Source organism: Peromyscus eremicus, chromosome 1 (assembly GCF_949786415.1).
Source record: "Peromyscus eremicus chromosome 1, PerEre_H2_v1, whole genome shotgun sequence".
Taxonomy (NCBI): domain Eukaryota; kingdom Metazoa; phylum Chordata; class Mammalia; order Rodentia; family Cricetidae; genus Peromyscus; species Peromyscus eremicus.
The window spans coordinates 60187311-60206418 of NC_081416.1; the positions used below are offsets into that span (position 1 = coordinate 60187311).

Below are 19108 nucleotides of genomic sequence, written 5' to 3' on the forward strand. Positions count from 1 at the left end.
GCTCCCTTTCCATGCCAGCAGGAGCAGTGCCAGCTCTGAGGAGCAGTTTGTCCATGAGATGCCCATGCCTGGCCACATTCTGCCACACCGTGGCCATTGGGAGGAAGGGACAGGGACCAGGCTTGGCAGGGAGGCATTGAGGCTTTGCCTAACTCCTGGATCCACTGGGACAGAGGACAGGGGCTAGGCATTAAGGGAATGGGAATCCTGGGAATAGATCACCCTATTATTTTTCTTCTGCCAGCCAGGACCCCATGTGGCTGGCATTACACCACCACATGTTTTGTTTTATTTTGGTTTCAATAATACTGGGGATTGAACCTAGGGTCTGTCATATGCCAGGCAAGTGATCTACTAACTGAGCTACATGCCCGGTTTATAACATGCTCTTTTGTAATTACTGTTGTTTATTGTTTTGTTTTAAGACAGGACCTCATGTCTTCTAAGCTGGCTTTGAAATCACTATGAAGGTGAGGCTGGCCTCGAACTCTTGATCCTTGTGTCCATCTCCCAGGTGCTGGAATTACTGGCCTATTTCACCATGTCTGGCCTTCATGACACATTTTATACAAAGAAGAACCTCACAGTCATAAGGCCAGCAGCTTAGAGTGGAAACTGGACTCTTGACTTAGGCCACGTTTCCCTTCTAGAACCCCCACCCCCACCCCCACCCCCCGTCTACTCTTGACCCCCAAAGGCCAAATGTTCCCTGAAGTAATGAGTGTTCCATGACTAGATTTTGGCTGTTGTCTGTTTTATTTTCTTTAGTTTTTGTTTTTTTGTTTTTTTTGTTTTTTTTTTTTTTGGTTTTTTCGAGACAGGGTTTCTCTGTGTAGCTTTGCGCCTTTCCTGGAACTCACTTGGTAGCCCAGGCTGGCCTCGAACTCACAGAGATCCGCCTGGCTCTGCCTCCCAAATGCTGGGATTAAAGGCGTGCGCCACCACCGCCCGGCTATTTTCTTTAGTTTTTTTGAGGTGGCAGTCCCACTATGTAGCCCTAGGCTGGCCTTGAACTTCCTAAGTGTGGGGCTCATAGTTGTGTGAAATGCTCAGTTTGTGACTGCTGTCTACTAGACACTAGAAGCAAGGTCAGGGGTGGGGGAATAAGGGGTGTCATTCCCACCCTTGTAGGCACCTAAGGTGTTCCATAAACTTTCATAAGAGCCTTTAGGCCAGATCCCCCAGGTATCCTCAGAAACTGAGAGAGGACAAGCTGAGGGGCGGCAAGATGGGAGCCCAGAGGGCCACCCTGAAATGCTCAAAGCTTCAGGAGGTAATCTGTGGCCCTAGTGAATGGTCCAGTGGGGAGTGGGGGAGGGGCTGGACTTTCTCATCCAGCAAAGGCAAAGCACAGAAACAGCAGACCCTGTCTGTGCCTGCCGCCTGGCCGGCTTTCCTAATGAGCTGTTTCCAGGCTCTTTGATCTGGGGCTTTAACGACACCCCCTACCCAGGAGCCTCTCATCCTGCCTGCAGCCTGCACAAGGCTTATTATCCAGACCCGATGACCTGACCGGCCTGGGACCAGCCTGGCTGCCACCTGGGGTGGACACTAAGGGCTCTTGTTCCCTTGTGGGGGAGGATGTTCCTTTTGGGTCCAGGGAATGGACTGTGAGGATAGATTGTCCCCAGAGTCACCTGGGCATCTTTATGCCTGAGGTTGGATTCTCTGACCAAGGTCCTCTTTACTTCTCATCATTTAGGGCCTGCTGGGAACTTTCACAGACACATACAATGTAGCCCAGGTCTGAGGGCTCTTCACTCACTTGAACAGTGCACTCCATTGGAGCTTGGGGGCTAGAGGTTCGATCCCCAGTATCCTGCAGACCAGCCCCTTGTTCTCCCCTGGAGCTTATTCAGAGTAACTGCTGGGTCAGCAGCCTCCTGTCCACTTCCCAAGACTGTCCGTCCATCGGGCAGAAGCTTCCCCCTTCATCATGCCTCTTCCTAGGCAGACTGTCACTCTGGTTGGCTCCTTTGATCTTTGCAGCCATCTTGATCTCCTCTGGCCATGGCTGTGCCTCAAGAAGCAGTGAGCCACCCCAGGCTGGGCAAAGTAAGCCTTTGGAACTCATGGGGACTGAGTAGGACCAGCTGTCCCTGATGGGGGTGATAAACATGGAGTGAGACCTGAGCTGAAGGGTCTCCCTGTTTGAGGTGACCCTCCCCCCAGGGCATCCCTCAGTCACTTGTGAACACACTTAGACACACACTGGCGGGAAACGAGGCCTCTGTGCACTGGTCTTGGCCCTCCCCCTTTCTGGCAGCAGGCTTGGAGTTTTATGAGTGCCACAAATCAGGTGTCACACAGTTTGGGGCTGACATGGTTTTTATAAGAATTATTTAAGGCCCTAGCCGCCACTGAGGTCCCAGGGAGAACTGGGGTAGGGAACGTCCAGCTGTTTGGCCCATGGAATTCCAAACACTTCATAAAGTAAAGGTAGAAAGTGAAAAAGGGGGTTCCCCAAAACTGCAAGGGCCAAGCTCATATTCTCAATCCTAAGGGCCAGCCTGGAAGGCCCTGGTTCTGAGCTATAGCAGGAAAGTGAGAGCCATGGAGTTTGAGAATTTGCCCCATTAGCCCCCCAACAACACCCCGAAGTATCCCATCCCCAGGATATTCTTTGAGTTCTGGGGACAGAAGTCAGACCCCTGCTAGTGACCTTTCACATTCCCACTATCTAGCCAGTACCTCCTAGGTTCAATGGGCAAACTTCTGCAGGTCTAGTCTGTGCTGGGGACTCAATGGTACACCCCAGTTTTTGCAGGCTTGATCTAATAATTCAGCAGTTCTTTTTTTTTTTTTTTTTTTTTTTTTTTGGTTTTTCGAGACAGGGTTTCTCTGTGTAGCTTTGCGCCTTTCCTGGAACTCACTTGGTAGCCCAGGCTGGCCTCAAACTCACAGAGATCCGCCTGGCTCTGCCTCCCGAGTGCTGGGATTAAAGGCGTGCGCCACCACCGCCCGGCAATTCAGCAGTTCTTAACCTGTGGGTCACAACCATCATCAGAAAACACCAATTTCCGATGATCTTAGGAACTGAGACCCTGTTCAGTAGCAAAATTACCGTTATGAAGTAACAATGAAGTACTTTTACTGTTGGGGCCATCACGACATGAGGAACTTTATTAAAGAGTCACAGCATTAGGGAGGTGGAGAACCACTGCACTAAGTGTGATACAATGTTTGACTGATGAATTGAACTAGTTAAGAGCAGCCCTGAAAGGCTAGTTAAAGATCCAGCGGTTAGTAGAGGGATGGGAGGGTGGATAGCCCTAGGTATCCAAGCACATACCCTGGGAGAACTGCTGGCCTTGCACAAGGAAGCATGAGCAGAGAGAAATAGACACAAAGACTCCCCTATCACACAGCAGTTTCTGTTCTAGTGTCCAAACTGCACCCCCCACCCACACACACACACAGAGCAACTTGTCCCAGTGATGCTGGGCACATGGCACTGCTCCTTTCACAGCAGACCCTGTGCTCCTCCTCCTCCCCTGACCCCATGGCAGGGAAGGAAAGGGTGGGCTCTAAGATGCCAGGGGACCAGGGCCGGGGGCTCTCCCACGAGAAGGACGACTATCCGCTGCCTTAAATATAGCCAGAGAAAGGAGGGAACAATTCTGCCTATCCCAGGCCCTGAACCAGGCCTGGCCTCAGGAGAGCTGGTGAGTTCCTGGTACCTCTGTGGCTCTGTGTGATGCAGGGAGCCAGCTGGGAAGTGGTGGCCCAGAGTGGATGTTACAGTTAGATTCAGCAGGCTCACCACCTTCCCAGCCGAGCTTCACAGAGGCAGCCTCTGCCCCAGAACCCTCGTCCTTACAGAACATGCTGCGGTGGTGAACACACACAACTCCAGGACAGGCAGACAGAGGCGCCATCTCGCCTCACACCACGACTTGTATGTAGGAGCTGTGAACACTTCAACGTCTTAGTCCTCTCTGAAAGGGAAGGTGGTATGGTGGCTTAGTTCTAAGGCACTTCTGAAGACATGGCAGGGTGAGGAGGGGGACAATTTAGTTCAGGGTGAACCTTCAGGGCCCCAACCCTATGAAGGCTGACCACCTGATGAAGTAGGAGGCGGCAGATAGAGGGTGAAAGCACAGGGCAGGGACTGGTCTGGAGTGGGGAGGAGTGCAGGGACCAGGGCAGCTTCCTTCGTCAGCCATAACAGCAGAACTCCAGCACCCTCAGAGGCTGGAGCCAATCAAAGCCAGATGTGGCAGCAACAGAAAAACCTGATTTACAAAGAAATAATGAAGCCATTTGGGGGATTGGTGCTGGGGGTGGGGGGGTGAGCTCAGACAGGGGGTGACCAATGCAGACACTAAGCAGGTTCCTCGTGGGCAGGACTAGAGGTGGTGCTGCTCCAAGGCCCGGGTGAAATGGGGGTCTGTCGGTCCCTTAGTGGCCTCACTGCTGCAAGGCTGAGCTGGTGGGAGTCAAGTGAGGTCTCTGGAAACTCTATGCCTAAGGGTGGAGCAGGGGCAGAAAGTGCTAGAGGGGAAACTGTAGCACCCCCCCACCCCCTACCCCACCCCACCACCACCACCACCACAAAAGAAAGGCAGCACAGGCCTTGCCAAGAGTCCCGAAAACTGGGTAGAGGCACAGTACAGGTAATTCTTTGTCTGTATATGTGTGTGGAGAGAGATGTCAAGCCCCCCCCCTTTTTTTTCCGGGAGGCTCTTTCATTGGGACTTGGGGCTCTCCGATTAATTTAGCCAGTCCCCAGGTATCCTACTTCCTCAGCACTAGGAATACAAGCATGTTCTACCGTGCCTAACTTTTCACAGGGTTCCAAGGGAGCTAACGCAGATCCTCATGTTCTACAGCAAGTACTTTATACCCACTGAGCCATCTCCCCAGGCCCAGGAGGATAATACTTCACAGCTGGTTACAGAGCAGGGGCAAAGACCTGTGTGTCCATCAGCTGCCTCTTCAACCTTGTCCAGAAATCCTGCTATCTCCTGAGGCTTGAGCTCAGAGTGATGCCTGAGGAGGCCCACAACGGGAGCAGCCTCTGGGACGGTGAGCACAAGCCTGGTGAGCACAAGGGTGGGGGTCAGGGAAGGGACCATGTTCACAGGACAGCCAGCATCCTGGACTGTCCACTGGGACCAAGGAATAAAAACACACGTCCACACACAAATTCGAATAGCAGCATCAGTCACAAGGGTCAGATGGTTGAAAAAACTTGTGAGTCCACTAAGTCACAAACAAAATGTAGTCCACCCATACCACAAAATATCACCCAGTCCCAAAAAAGGAAGGAAATCCTGTCCTCTGCCACAGACTAGATGGACCTTGAAGGTACTGTTTGAAGATAGGAACCAGCAATAGGAAAGACAGATCCTCTGTATTACTATTCATGTGATGTTCCTAGAATTACCACATCCACACGGACAGGAGCAGGTAAGATGCAGGGCCAGTGGCTGAGGAGGGTAATGGGGGGGGTCACAGCTAAGGGGTGAGAGTTTGTGAAAATGTGCATAACTCTGGCAACACACTCAAAGCCACTGAATCACATACTGACATTCAGTCTGTGCAGTGCAAAGCACAACTCTGGAAAGCTGTTTAAAGGCAGAAACAATGGGGCTGGGGGACAATGTTCAGCAGGTAAAGCCACCTGCCACCAAACCTGATGAGCTCAGTGTGATCCCCTGGAAGCAGAGAATGGACCCCTGAAACCTGTCCTCTGATCTCCACATCCCTTCACACATAATAAATGAGTAAACAGAATTTTACTGTGTTTTCAAGAGTTTTAATTTTGTGTCTATGTGGGCATGTGTGTGGTGCCCACGAGAGAACCCCTGTACAGCTCCGAGGCTCTGGATCCCCCTGGAGCTGGAGCTGTCTGCTGGTGTGAGCAGCCTGATATGAGTGCTAGGAACCAAACCCAGGTCCTCTACAAGAGCAGTGTATGCTCCTAACTGCTGAGCCATTTCTCCAGTCCAATCAACGTAATTTAAAATAAAAGGCAAACATTGATGTCCCAAGGCCAGCTCTCTCCTGCCCAGGGTAACAAAACGAGGGGACAGCCCTCTCACCAGACCCAAGAGCACCCTGCCCTCATCCTCTGTACTAACCTGCTGGCATGCCGCCCACTTTCTGGGGTTCTTAGTTGTCTCTGCAGCCCCTCTCTCCTGCCCTCACATTCAGCTGATGTTATTAGAATCACCAGGGTGGGGTGTGTGCACTTTCTTTGAGGGTTATTTAAGAGAAAGGGACACTGAGTCACAGGGAAGCCAGTTCCTGGAGCCCTTACCCAGGGACAGAGAAGGGACAATGAGTCACAGGGAAGCCAGTTCCTGGAGCCCTTACCCAGGTATAGAGAAAGGGACACTGAGTCACAGGGAAGCCAGTTCCTGGAGCCCTTACCCAGGGACAGAGAAAGGGACACTGAGTCACAGGGAAGCCAGTTCCTGGAGCCCTTACCCAGGGACAGAGAAAGGGACACTGAGTCACAGGGAAGCCAATCCCTGGAGCCCTTACCCAGGGACAGAGATGAACTTGCTAAGGCACTGGCTGGTCTTCCCCTCCTGATCCTTCAGATGGAGAGAGGGACCAAGGGATCGAAGAGGAGACACCCAGCCTGTTCCTCTTGGAGAACAGTGTGTGCCTGGGGTTGTAGGTAGCCTCAGACAGGGCCCTTGTCCTGCCTTCCAGAGCAACCCATCCCAGGCCACAACCTGTGGACTTCTCCTCAGGCCACATCCATGGTGTGGTAAGCAAGGCTGGGCTTTTCTGCCAGTTCTGGTTAGCCAGACGAGAAGCACTCTGGGAAGATGAGCCTCACAGGCCCAGAGGGGCCAGCAGGGCACACGGACACCAGAGGGGGATACAGAAGCTTTAGGACTCCTTGAGTGACTGGGGCAGGCCATCTCCTCAAGCTCGACCAGACAGGCTTACTCTCTGCGGTTCATGAGGTGTGCGTGTATGTGCGCATGTACACTTGCACACAGCCTGCTGTAGCAGCTCACCCCAGCCTTCTGTCACCCTGTCCTGAGCATCCCCTTTGGGGCTGAGTCTGTGAGGTTACAGGAGTTTGGAGGTCCCCCCGCCCCCGACACCCCCCACCCACCCCCCGTGAGGCTCTGCCCGTATGCAGCCCCTCTAGAATGAGTAGGCTTGTATGCACAAGGAGAGGTGGCAAAGGAGTCTGGCAACAAGGAGGAGGTGACCCTGTCTTCATGTCCCTGGTCACTTGCCTACCTAGGCTGTCTTACCCTAGGGGACTTGGCACCCCAGCTGCCCTACCCAGGGAGCCTCCTGGGCTTGGGGGAAGCAGGCACCAGCAACTGGAGGCCCCTGCCTCCTCCCCTGGCTAGAAGAGTGGGCTGTAGCCTGGGCCTGTGGGGGGGTGGGGGGGTGGCGTGTGTGTATGTGTGTGTGTGTGTGTGTGTGTGTGTGTGTGTGTGTGTGAGACAGAGAGACAGAGAGACAGAGACAGAGAGACAGAGAGAGACAGAGAGAGACAGAGAGAGAGACAGAGAGAGTGACAGAGAGAGAGAGAGAGAGAGAGAGAGAGAGAGAGAGAGAGAGAGAGAGAGAGAAAGGAGACTGGGGCAAAGCTGGTGGGGGACTGAGGCAGCCAGCAGGACATGATGAAGAGTGACCTTGGCCCCCAGGGCTGTCTGTGCCCCTGTGGAGACTGTGAACAGTTCCTTGTGCATGCAGCGTGAAAGATGGGATTCCTCCTCCCCCAACAGTGAGGGTCCTCCGTGCCCGGGGCCCCATGAATTATTTCTCTAAGGAAAATACAGTTCTCCTGCCCACTTCCTGACCTTCCCCATCCTCTAAATCAACACTTGAAGGGTGCTTTTGCTGGCCTTCAGGCTTCACCAGCATGCTCTCCACCACCATCCCCCCAGCTCTGCACTCCAGTGGGGGTGGGGCTGAGCACTGACTCCATCTCAGGGGGCCCCAAGCCCTGCTCAGAACCCACAGCCCACAGCCGAGCCACGTTGCAGAGCAGATTCCAATCCAGGCAGACAGGCGCCCAGAGACAGAGGCAAGATGGCACATGAGCACATGAGTGTTGAGACTGGGCTGTCCCCGGCATCTGGTGATACCATGACTGCTCCCCAAATCTCTAAGCAAATTTCCTCCTTAGAACTAAATTTCACACCAAGACACACTCATAATCAGAATCACTGAGACAGTCATAATCACAATCACACACACTTAAAAGACATACACACACTGAGACACAATCACACACCCAGAGACAGAGGCAGTCACATACACACTGATACACAATGACACAGTTTGACACACAGACACACACACACACACTGACAGTTTGACAGAGTTACAGACACACACTGACACAGTCACATACTCAGACACACACAATGACACAGTCACAGACATACCAACACACACAGTCAGTCTCACGAACACAATGACACATAGTCACACTCAAACACACACCGACACAAAGTCACAGAATCGGACACACATGCTCTGAGACACAGTCATACTCTCAGATACAGTAACACACATAATCCTGGACACTGACAGAGATACTTCATTTCCAGACTGTACAACTAGTCAATGAAATGACAGACACGCTGACACCTAGACACAATCACACACAGACATAGTCAAAAATACAAACTGGGGCTTAGTGGCACACTCCTTTAATCTCAGTACTCAGGAAGCAGGGGTACTGAGTTTGAGGCCAGCTTGGTCTACAAAGCAAGTTCCAGGACAGCCAGGGATACACAGAGAAACCCTGTCTTGAAAAACCAAAACCCAAATAACAAACAAACACACAAACTCAGGCATCAATGCTGAAAAATAATCAATAGACACACACTCTCAAGATTCCAGTCAGTACAGCTAAAGGTGCATGACTTTGCTCTTAAAAATCTTGAAAATTACTGCCTGTGTAGGTGTGATGGGTGTGTGGAGGCAGGTGTGCTACCTGCTTGTGTGGAAATCAGAGGACAATTTTGTGGCGCCTACTTTGTCTATTCACCTGGGTTCTGGGGATCAAACTCAGGCCTCCAGGCTTAAAGGGAAGTATCTTTATCTAGCAATCAATTCTGCTGGTCCTCTGTGCCTTGTAATCTCCGTCCCTGTACTCCTACTGGCTCCGCTCCTCTTTCATGTCTCATCACCCATAGCCTCTGGTCACGGTGGCCTGGTTGTCTCCTTGCAATGACACAGGCCTGGAGCCTGCAGATCTGCCTCTGATGTCCCTTATGCCCTTCCACATCCTTCCTGCTCACCATCCCTCTCTGGTCCTTCCTGCCATTGTATCCCACCAAAACCTGCCTGGACAGGCGATTCCCTCCTCCCCACAATGAGGACTGCAATGTGGGACTGTTTCCTGGGGCTCACACACTTGCCTGGTAGTGGGCTTCTGCTCCCACAGAGCCCCCCTGAGTTGTCCTATCAGCTATGAATGTTCACACTGCTGTCTGTGCCCCCAGAATGCTGACCTGCCTCGGGCTCTACCCACTGCCAGGCCTCCTGCACCACATGTGTCAGAGACCCAGAGGTGCCATCCAAGACAGAAAGCAAAGTGTCCAGCTCTTTTTCCACAAAGAATTTTTATTTGGGTTTGTCAGAACCACTGTGCTCACTAGGTCTGTGGCCCAGCCCCTGTTATCACAGGTCACAGGCCAAACCAAGCAGGGATACCAGGGCGCCGGGGGTCGCTGCTCTGCCTCTGCCGCTGAGGCTCCTCTTCCTCTGCAGAACTGGGCTCTTTCTCAGGAAAAAGATCTGGAAAGGTGAATGTCTGCCCATGGGCCTGGAGAGAAAAGCAGGGGCTTAGTAGAGAGACTGAGGCCGGCCTTCCTATCATGCAGAGGAATTTAATGCCTAGAGGCTAACAGTCCTGGACCCTGGATGACAAACAGGATGATGAGCCACCAGTGTCTCTAGGCAGGGTTCCTGCTGGGAAAACAAACACCTTGCAGGCCAGCCCTTCAACCTTTATCTATCAGCGGCAGGCTATTATGGGGACAATGGCCCTTTTCATGGACATTATCTCTTTACAGGGGTCTGCACCAGCCCAAGGCTCATTAAAAACAGTCCAGCAAAGGCCCATTCACCAGGTGGCAGCCCATGGAACTGGGGGCAGGAACTAGGAGCAGAAAAACAGGACACAAATGACGTCTGGTGCCATGCTAAAACTTTTTCCATCCAAAATATCTAAAGGCCTTCAGCCACATTAAAGGCCGCCCTCCTCCAGGCTCCGAACTTGGCAAATAAAACGTACAGAGAAACCTACATACGCAGCAGTCTATAAATCAAGTCTGGCTTTGCAAATTAACTGCTTTTACGTCTTTCACTAGAAGTTCAGAGTGTGTCAGCATGGCCACGTCCCAGCCTGGGGCCCCAAGCACGTGGGCCAGCACCAGTGAAGGCCTTGGGACGGGGAATGAGCCAGTTCTGCAAGGCTCTAAGCAGATACAGGGCTGGGAGGCTCACTTGCAGCCTGCCAACATCTCCAAGATAAGAGGTGTAAGAGGAAAGGGGCACAAAAGGGCCAACTAGAGGCAGAGAGACCCCCCTTGTCTCACGTGTAGACAAATAGGGAATTCTGAATCTGGGGCACCTCAGTAAATTCAGTCAGAGGGGTGCACTTGGCCTCCAAAGACTTGCTTTGGGACTGGGCACGTAGTTTACTTGGTAGAGTTCCTGCCTAGCATGACTGAGGCCCTAGGTTTGATCTCCAGTACCACAAAAACTTTGGGTGGTTCATGCCTGGTGCTGTAATCAGCACTGGGGAGGTCGAGGCAAGAGAATCAGAAATTTAAGGTCATCCTTGGCTACACAAGGAGACCAAGGACAGACTGGACTATATGAGACCCTATTTCAAAAATAAAAAAAGGGGAGGCAGTATCTTGTAAGCAGAGCTGATGGCCCATCTAGAGTTGACAGCTGTGTTTGGTGGCAGCTGAAACCCAAAATGATAGCCTGAGGTCCAGAGACAGAGATAAGACAGCCTATGCGGGAGTTATTGGGAAAGAACAGAGACAACCAGAAAGGGACCCATTTCACCATCTATGGGCGCCTGGATGACTTCTCTGAGGGCTATCTCTAGAGATAATGACTTCATACTTTTAAAAAAATGTAGCCACCCACCCTCCAAGGAGGGAGAGCCGGTTTTGAGGGGCCCAAGGCAGGAAAGGAAAAAAGGCCAAAGTGAAAAGTGGAGAAGCCAGCCCTGACTCCAGTAATCCCAGGGCCCCAAACGCCATTGTTGGGCTGGACTGTGCCTGCCTGTAGCATTTATTCTGGAGCCTAGGGCTCAGGGCCTGTATGCACCACTCAGTCAAACACCATTCTGTGTAAACATGGTCAATGCTCTTTTTGTTATGTGGGGACTGAGAGCTTGCTAAGGCTCCCTCCCCACCCGACCAAAAAGATGTTTATCAGGTTGTCAGAAGAAAAATGTGGACGCCCACCACGTGGGACCCGCCTTTCCCCTTCCACACTCACAATGAACTGTCTCTCTCTGGTTGCCCCTTCCTGAGTCTCACAATACAGTTACCAGAAGCCCCCCACCCCCAAAGGACACGCTAGAAGACAAAGACAGTCTTTGCAGATACAGCCAGGAAGTCCCAAGCACTAACCATTTCTAGACTGGAGCTGGGAAGGGGGGTGCACTACAAATTTTAATTCTGGTCGAGAAGCCTTGCCCAGTGGGGACACGATGGGTCCCCATTTATCACGATTTCACAGAGGAAGGAGGCATGCCTGGTGGCAGCTGCAGACGCCAGATCTAAGAACTACCGTCCAGCTTTCATGAGCGTGGTGGGGCTGAGGGGGGCAAATGTAGGGGCTCAGATGTCTCAGAAGCCACTTGTAACCATAGCTGTCTCTGAAGTGACTTGTGGCAAATGCCAGCATATGGATGTGGCCCCACAGGCCATGACAAAGACAGATGGGGGGATTCAACACCAGTGCACAAATGCACACACACACAGGCCTTCAGACAGCCTGGGCCTTCTTTCCCCACCTGCGTGGCTGATTTTGTGCACAGCAAATATTAGAGCCTGTTTAGAACAACTGTGGGTCTTTTTTCAGCAAAGCTGCCTTCCTCACAGGGTCTTTGAACAAACAACCGTCCAGCCCGGGGTGGGGTAGGAGGAGCCCATTCTCAATAGCATGACTGCCATCTAGTGGCCAGCTGTGGCAGCTGGGCTCCCTGGAGGGCTGTTTACACAGAAACTGGAGAAATTGGAGGAAACCCCCCTGTGGGGTTCAAGCAGTGGGGGGCTAGTTAATGGACCCTGCCGAGTGGACTTTTCCCGGCAAGATTCCCAGAGGTCAAAGGGGATTCTGCTTGGACACTCAGACCGAAGGGTGGTGGTTTAAAATCTGACCTCAAAGACCACCATGGGTCTAGGAGAGAGGCCAGCAAAAGCAGGCTTGAAAATGCGTACTTCCAGGCAAGTCTACATCTCAGAGAATAAAGACCCCCGGCAAGGATGGGGTGAAGTGGCTTTGGTGCCTGCCATGATTAGACTGACTAACAGCAGAATGTGCAGGGCCCTTGTGCCCCAGACATCTCGACCTCTTCCCTGCATTGGGCTCCTAGGGGAACATCAACTGTGCATCAGGCCCAGGATCTGCCCAAGGCCAGGTCCTCCAGAGCTGGGGCTTTCCACATTCACCTTCTAATTTGTTTTCATCAGACACAAAGCCAAGCCATTGGCCTTTAACACAGCGTAAGGAATGGACTCAGCGAGCTCGGCCGGCCGAGGTGCACTAGGACCTGGGCTTCTCCCTTCCCAGGTCTCCAGGTCGAGGCTCCACAAAGGTGGAGTGCATTGCACAAACAGCCCCAGGACGCAGCAGCCGTGACAAGGAGCAGAAACGGGGCTGCTCTCACTCACCAGCTGCACGTAGGCCACTTTGTAGTCTGGCTTCTTGATCCTTACATTCTTGTCGTTTCTCTTCCTGTTGGAGCCTGTGGGGGGGACAGCAGACCCTGCCTTAGCTCCTGGCCCCTGATCAGGCCCCACAGTCTAGGAACCATTTTCCAGCAAGGCACAGGATATCATCTGGAGATGGGGGTTTCAGAGGGTACACTGTGAACCAGGAGGGGTCTCAGACAGATCTCCCATCAGTGCCACTGAAACCAGTTTCTATGTTTAAATAAAAAATAGCCTTTGAAAATAGAAATGACGACAAAAGAGTTTAAAAGAATAAAGGGGGCCTCTTTTCTCTTTGGTGAAATGTAGCTTCTCTAGGGAGGGCATTTCTCAGGAGGTAGCACTGCCAGCCAGCCCTGGGCACTGGCTCTGTCACTGATCATCAGGGTCTACTATAGGAGGAGACTACTGTGGAGACCGACATTTCAGGGTCACAGCTGAAAGTGCTGAGGACCTTCAACGGCCTATAAGGAAAGGGGCTGGGAGCAGACTTCTACCAAGCCCCTCATGCCTCAGTTTCCCCTCATGGGAAGTATGGAGACACCATGCGGTAGGCAAGCCACCAACATAGGTACCCACCATGCTGCACCCGCGTGCGCACTGCAGCCACAGGAATGTTGTAAATTTGCTCCAGGTAATTCCGGAGGTCCACCCTGGTCATCCTGGAAGAGACAGAAGGAAAACAGGTCGGAGCTAAGCCTAGATAAAAGATACAGAGAAAGATATCCTACCCAGGGATAAGGGTTGAGTTCAGAAGCAGCTGTAGCCAGATGAGGCTAGGTGCCAGTACTGTCCTCTCTCCAGACACCAGGATAAGTTAAGGCAATGACAGCTTAGTTTCCTCAGCCTGGTTTACTTCTTCCTCTCTACCTGGGTCCTTGATCATCACCGGAGCCAGCTGGGTGGCCTGGCAAAATGTACAGTATCAGGCCTGTCCCCGGGCTGGGTTCCGATCTGTGACTAAAGACTTGCTATGTGCTAGAAAGTGGCCTCTAGGACAGGGTGGATGAAGCCCACATAGGCTTTCAGCACAACTCTGGCCACCATAAGCTCCTGCACATGTCTGTAAGGCTGAAGAGACCCTACCCCAGCTTATATAGGTATCTCTCTCTGCCCCCTGCTCCTTCTTCCCCAGCTGAGGCTTTTAGGACTCAGAGCAGCACCAGCAGTTCAGATTGTACTCCACCGCCCTAAAAAAGTGGCACACTGAACTGAGCAGAAGGAGATGAGGAACTCAGGGCTAACAACTCAGAAGCTCTGCAAATCTCAGCATGCTCCAACCCAGCCTCCGGGGACTCCGTTCCTGGGAAAAGGATGGAGGCAAGAATTCAACAAATCTCAGGCTTTCTGTTAAGCTTTCCCCAGGTGGAGGGCGAGCCAGGAAGCCAGCCAAGAGCATGCTTGCTCTCTGGCTGCCTGAAGCTCTGCAAACACCAGGCCCCTCCACCATCCGCTGAGCAAGCAAAGTGGCCCCAGGTCTTTCCACCACAGGAAAAGCCTGGCCCTGGGGAGCTGAGCTAGAAAACAGGACGGGCCCCACATCCTGGAGGCCGCTCCCCAGCCCCCAAATTCCTCTGGGACTCACTTACTCCATGGGGATCCGGAACTGCACAGTATCTTCAGGCTGGGCAGTACCAGGCCGCACCAGCTGGATGAAGAAGTTGGTTCGGAATACACGGAGCTGGGGGCCACCCAGCTGGTAGAGGGGGTACCTGCTCAGAAGAGATTACGGGATTACGGTTACATGCTCATGCACACACAGAGTGCTACAGGCCCATGTGTCCACTCACACCAGTAGGGTCAAGGCAGGTCAGGGGCAGTTATACATAGGACCTGTACAAGGGACATGGAGGTCACAGGGCCTGTCCCTACTGCATGGTCTGATCAGTATAGGGGGGAGAGGACAGGAAACTTCCCAGTCTTTAGCCTCCCTTCTGGGGTGCCAGGGTTATGGACACTACAGCTTGCCTAAGGAAAGGGCAAAAGGGCAGCTTAAAAAAAACAAAAACAGGAGCTGAGGCTGATGGTGTGGCATGGTGTCAGAATAATGGCTGTCATCTCAGCTTGTAAAAATGTAAGAGAGTAAGGGAGGGAGGACCTCATGAGCAGAGCGACAGCAGTACTCCACTTGAAGACATCACTCCTACTTCTGGGTGTTCCCATGGCCAGGGAGAAGGACTCCTTTACTCTCCCCCTGAGCACAGAAGAGCCCTTGAGAGGGAGACGAACAGGCTGGGGGCTGGTGAAGATAGTGTTTCTAACACGGTGCTCCGAGCTGGCAATACCTCACTGGACTCCTAAAACTACCCAAACAGGCAGAAGCTGCTAAGGACCTGGGGTAGCCACTGTTTCTCACCATTATCAGACCTTCAGACAAAGCAGAATCTCTGCCTGGTGGGCTTGTATACCTCCCAGCCCACTGAACAGACAATGGAAGTGGAGAAACTCAAGGTCTGTTTCCATGAATAGACATGGTCAATGAACAGACATGGAAGTGGAGAAACTCAAGTCCAGGATGCCCAGGTGGAGGGTGGGTACACAGAACCCACCTAGGGTCGCACTGATAACCAGAGGTGTGGCATGTGGGTCAAACCTGGGTGCACCTAGGCCTGTGAGAGACTGAGTTCCATGCTGATCCAGCTTTGGAGAAGTATATACTGGCTCTCCGACTCAAGGAGGCACCACACTGGAAGGACCAGGCTGAGAGCACCAGGGGGTTTCAGGGCCAAGTAGCAGGTACCTGGGTTGCAGATGACTCTGAAGGTAGCCTGGTGGGAGCCTCAGAGGCAGGACCTATAGCCCAAAGTTTGCCAAACTCAATGGCTCAAGAGCCAACCCAGTGATCAAATCCATACACTGTTGCCAGACTAGTTGCCTAGAGGTTGCTGCCAATGCCATGGCTGAGCCTCCCTGAGAGAACCTTGAACTCTGTGCCTACAGGATCAGGCAGCAAGGGGGGCAGTGAGAAGACCCTGAAAGAAGGGCAGGTTCTGAAGGGGGATATGACTGGGGCCCAACTGTGGCACAACATGAGGACAAAATTGGGAAGACCTTCCTTAACAGTGGAAACGGGGGTACAGTGCGCACTAAACTCCCCTAGTCTCTGAATCTTCAGGAATAGGACCTGAGAGCAGAGCCCCTAAGACCACACTGGAGTCATGTAAACTATTTGCAGATTTCTGTTCTCCCTAGATCTGCCCTTGCCCACAAACTCTCCCCACAGACTGCCAGGCGCATCCCAAGCCTGGTGACTCCCCCAGGAAACCCTGCAGCCTCCTCTTGGTCCCAGGACCCTCCCTGCTCTCCCAGCCTTGCTGCTCTTCTGAAGCCTGGCTTTTCACGGTTTCCCTAACTTAACTTCTTTCCTACTATTTTTCACAAGCACCCCAAACAGCGTATTTCAAGTGGAACTCTTGTTGGCTCTCCTCCCTTCACAATCTGGGCACCTGGCTCCCCACTGGTAACTAAGCTGTGACTTGCCCTAGGTAGCTCAGGTCTCATCCTTGATCTCACCCTGTCCCCACCCACCCATCGTCCATTCACACATGGGTCCCCCACTAGCTCCCTGCAAAATTAGGGCGTGAGCATGAGAGCTGAACCAGACAGCCTCCTTCTGAGGACCCTGGTCCATCCTAGCCAGTTTGAAAGAAATTATACGGGTGCCCACCAGGCAATTCCTGCAGCGCTCTCCCCAGCTGTGTGCAGTGTTCCCCAAATCCCGTCTTCATGAGAACCCCCCAAACCCACATTAACGCTCACGGGCCACCCATCCAGTGGGTCACGTGTTCACTGAACACGTGTTTCCTGCTTAGACTGTGGGAGGCCAGCCCTGCTGGCCACGTGGAGATCTGTGAATGCAGCAGCTTTTGGGGGCTTGGGCCAGGGGTGCTGCGAGCACTGGCCGATCTCGGCCCAGCTCTGGCTATTTGCCAGAGGAGGCCCGCGCGGTTAGCTGTGATTGACAGCCAGTACACTACGCCGCGGTGGGCCCGCCGCGTGGACCCCTGCGGGAAACCGGCTGAGTGCGGGAAACCGGCTGAGTGCGGGGGCCTCCTGCTTCCGGTCCTCGGGACCGCCCCGGCCCCGCGCCCACCCGACCTGGGCTGCGCTGCCCGCTCAGCCTGCCGACCACGTTACTCACAGCACATTCCGCGCCATGGCAGCCGCACCTACCAGGCCGGAAGGAGCGACGCCCCGCACTGTGCCCGCGCTGGCACAGCGCCCCCTCGCTTCCGGAGGCCGCGCTACCCTCTCCCTGCACCGCAGGGCCCCGCATGTTCGGTGTCCCGCAAATCCCCACCCCCACCCGTACACCGCAAGCTGCCCGGGCACCGCCCCTGGCACAGTGTACCCCGCCTCTCCGCCTGGCACACAGTGCACAGCCCCGCTCTTCATCCGGACCCGCAAAAAACCTGCGTGCACACTGTACCCATTTTTCTCACCCAGACCCCTACACAGCACAGAGTCCCGCGCACAACTCGGTGTACAATATACCTCCCTGCTTTTCAACATGTAAGCACCCTACACCCCACATGCTTCCCCACCCACAGGGGCACAGCGCTTTGCCATGAGCCACCCCGCACTTCTGCACTGCTGGTGGATTCTACAAAGGGCACCTACTGTCCTGCTTCCCCATCCCAACGTTGCATGGTCCTACCAAGCACTGTTATACACCCTGCACCCCCAAATCTACTCTGTGCCCTTGCTGTAGGTAGTCTAGCACTACCTTTGTCCCCAACCCCCTTTTTCTCAACTGGATCAATCCGTACCATAAGGCTCACCAAGGCCTGATCGCCCAGTCCCCACCCTGTGTCCCACAGCCTAGCTGTACAAACATCCACACTGCCTGCCTCTATGCCCAGCTCTTTGTCTCTTTCCCTCCCTCAAGCACATCAAGAGGCTACTCCCATCCCCCATTCCACGCAGGACCCTAGCCCTCCTCAACAATTCAGTCACAGCCTAGCCAACAATCCCGGGGGCAGCAGAGATGGGGAAGGGCGGGGTGGGCTGGACCTCCTGTCTGAGGTCTAAGGCCCCTCTCCCAACCCGGAGTGGGTTGTTTTCCCTTCCAGGCTCCCAGGACCCCCTCCTTTCTCCTTCCCTCCCTTTCTTGGCTGCCCAGGCACATTCGCAGCCCAGCAGCCCTGCATACTCCCTGTCCCAGGAGCCCTTGGCCACACCTCCTTCAAGAGGCCACTAGCTTTCTTAGGCCATTCTGTCCACTGGCCCTCCACCCTGCAGACCAGGGACCCTCTAGCCTGGCCCTTACTAAGGGACCCCTGTCCATAGTTCCTGTCCCTGACTTGGGAGGTATTGCAGCTCTTTCCTGCTTGTGGACTCCACTTCCCCTACAAGTTCTGTACGCTGGTTTCCAGCTCCCTCGGTCCTTGTAGCTTTCTGTCTGCACCCCATGGTAACATAGCTGCCCTTGGGGTGTAGGGGAAGAAGAGGCCTCAGGGAAGAGGAGGCCTGGGTGGAAATATCAGGCACACTATAAGGGACCACAGTGGACCTCCGGGAGGTTCTGGTTCCCAAGATGGGCAGTGTTCTGTGTTTCTAGGTCTAGCTGGGTAGAATAATGGTGACTCCAGGACAGTGGTTCTCAACCTTCCTAAGGCTATGACCCTTTAATGCAACTCCTTAAATTGTGGTGACTCTCCAACTATAAAATTATCTTCATTGCTACTTTATAACTGCACATTTGCTACTGTTATAAATCATAATGTAAATATCTGTTTTCCATGATCCTAGGAGAGCCCTGAGAAAGAAGTTGTGACCCACAGGTTGAGAACCATTGTTGTAGGAGCATCTGGAATTCCTTCCTCTGCCCCATCTATTTAGTGATGAAAATGACCATTGGGGTTACCTAGGATGAAGGAATTGAAGGTAAGTAATGAGGTCATGAGCACAGGTCCCTGACCATATGCCCATACGTAGGCCTCCTGTGTTATGATACATACTGATTGTGGTTATGGCCCACGAGACTACTGGGTAGACAGGTTGTTGCCCAGCAGCAGATGGTCTTAGCCTAGCCTGAGTTCTGAGGCCTCTCTCCCTACGACTCCAGGTCAGATTTTTCTCCCCTTCCTCTCCCTTCTCTTGTTGCTCAGTCTGACTGGCCTACCACAGCCCTGTACACTCCCCAACTCCACACCTCTTCTAAGAGGCCATTGGCTAGAGAGGGGACATGAGGACCAGAAAAGTTCAAC

At 53.2% G+C, this 19108-nt stretch overlaps 1 protein-coding gene across 1 annotated transcript; it reads right to left on the bottom strand.

The window, feature by feature from the left end:
- Positions 1–9541: 9541 nt before the first annotated feature.
- Mrpl23 (mitochondrial ribosomal protein L23) lies at positions 9542–17119 on the bottom strand. Its single transcript, XM_059249740.1, has 5 exons — positions 17041–17119; positions 14489–14611; positions 13479–13561; positions 12861–12934; positions 9542–9763 (listed from the first exon to the last, which is right to left on the bottom strand). Exons 1-5 carry the CDS (start codon positions 17055–17057, stop codon positions 9626–9628), a joined length of 435 nt encoding a protein of 144 aa, XP_059105723.1. The 5' UTR covers positions 17058–17119; the 3' UTR covers positions 9542–9625.
- Positions 17120–19108: the final 1989 nt, after the last annotated feature.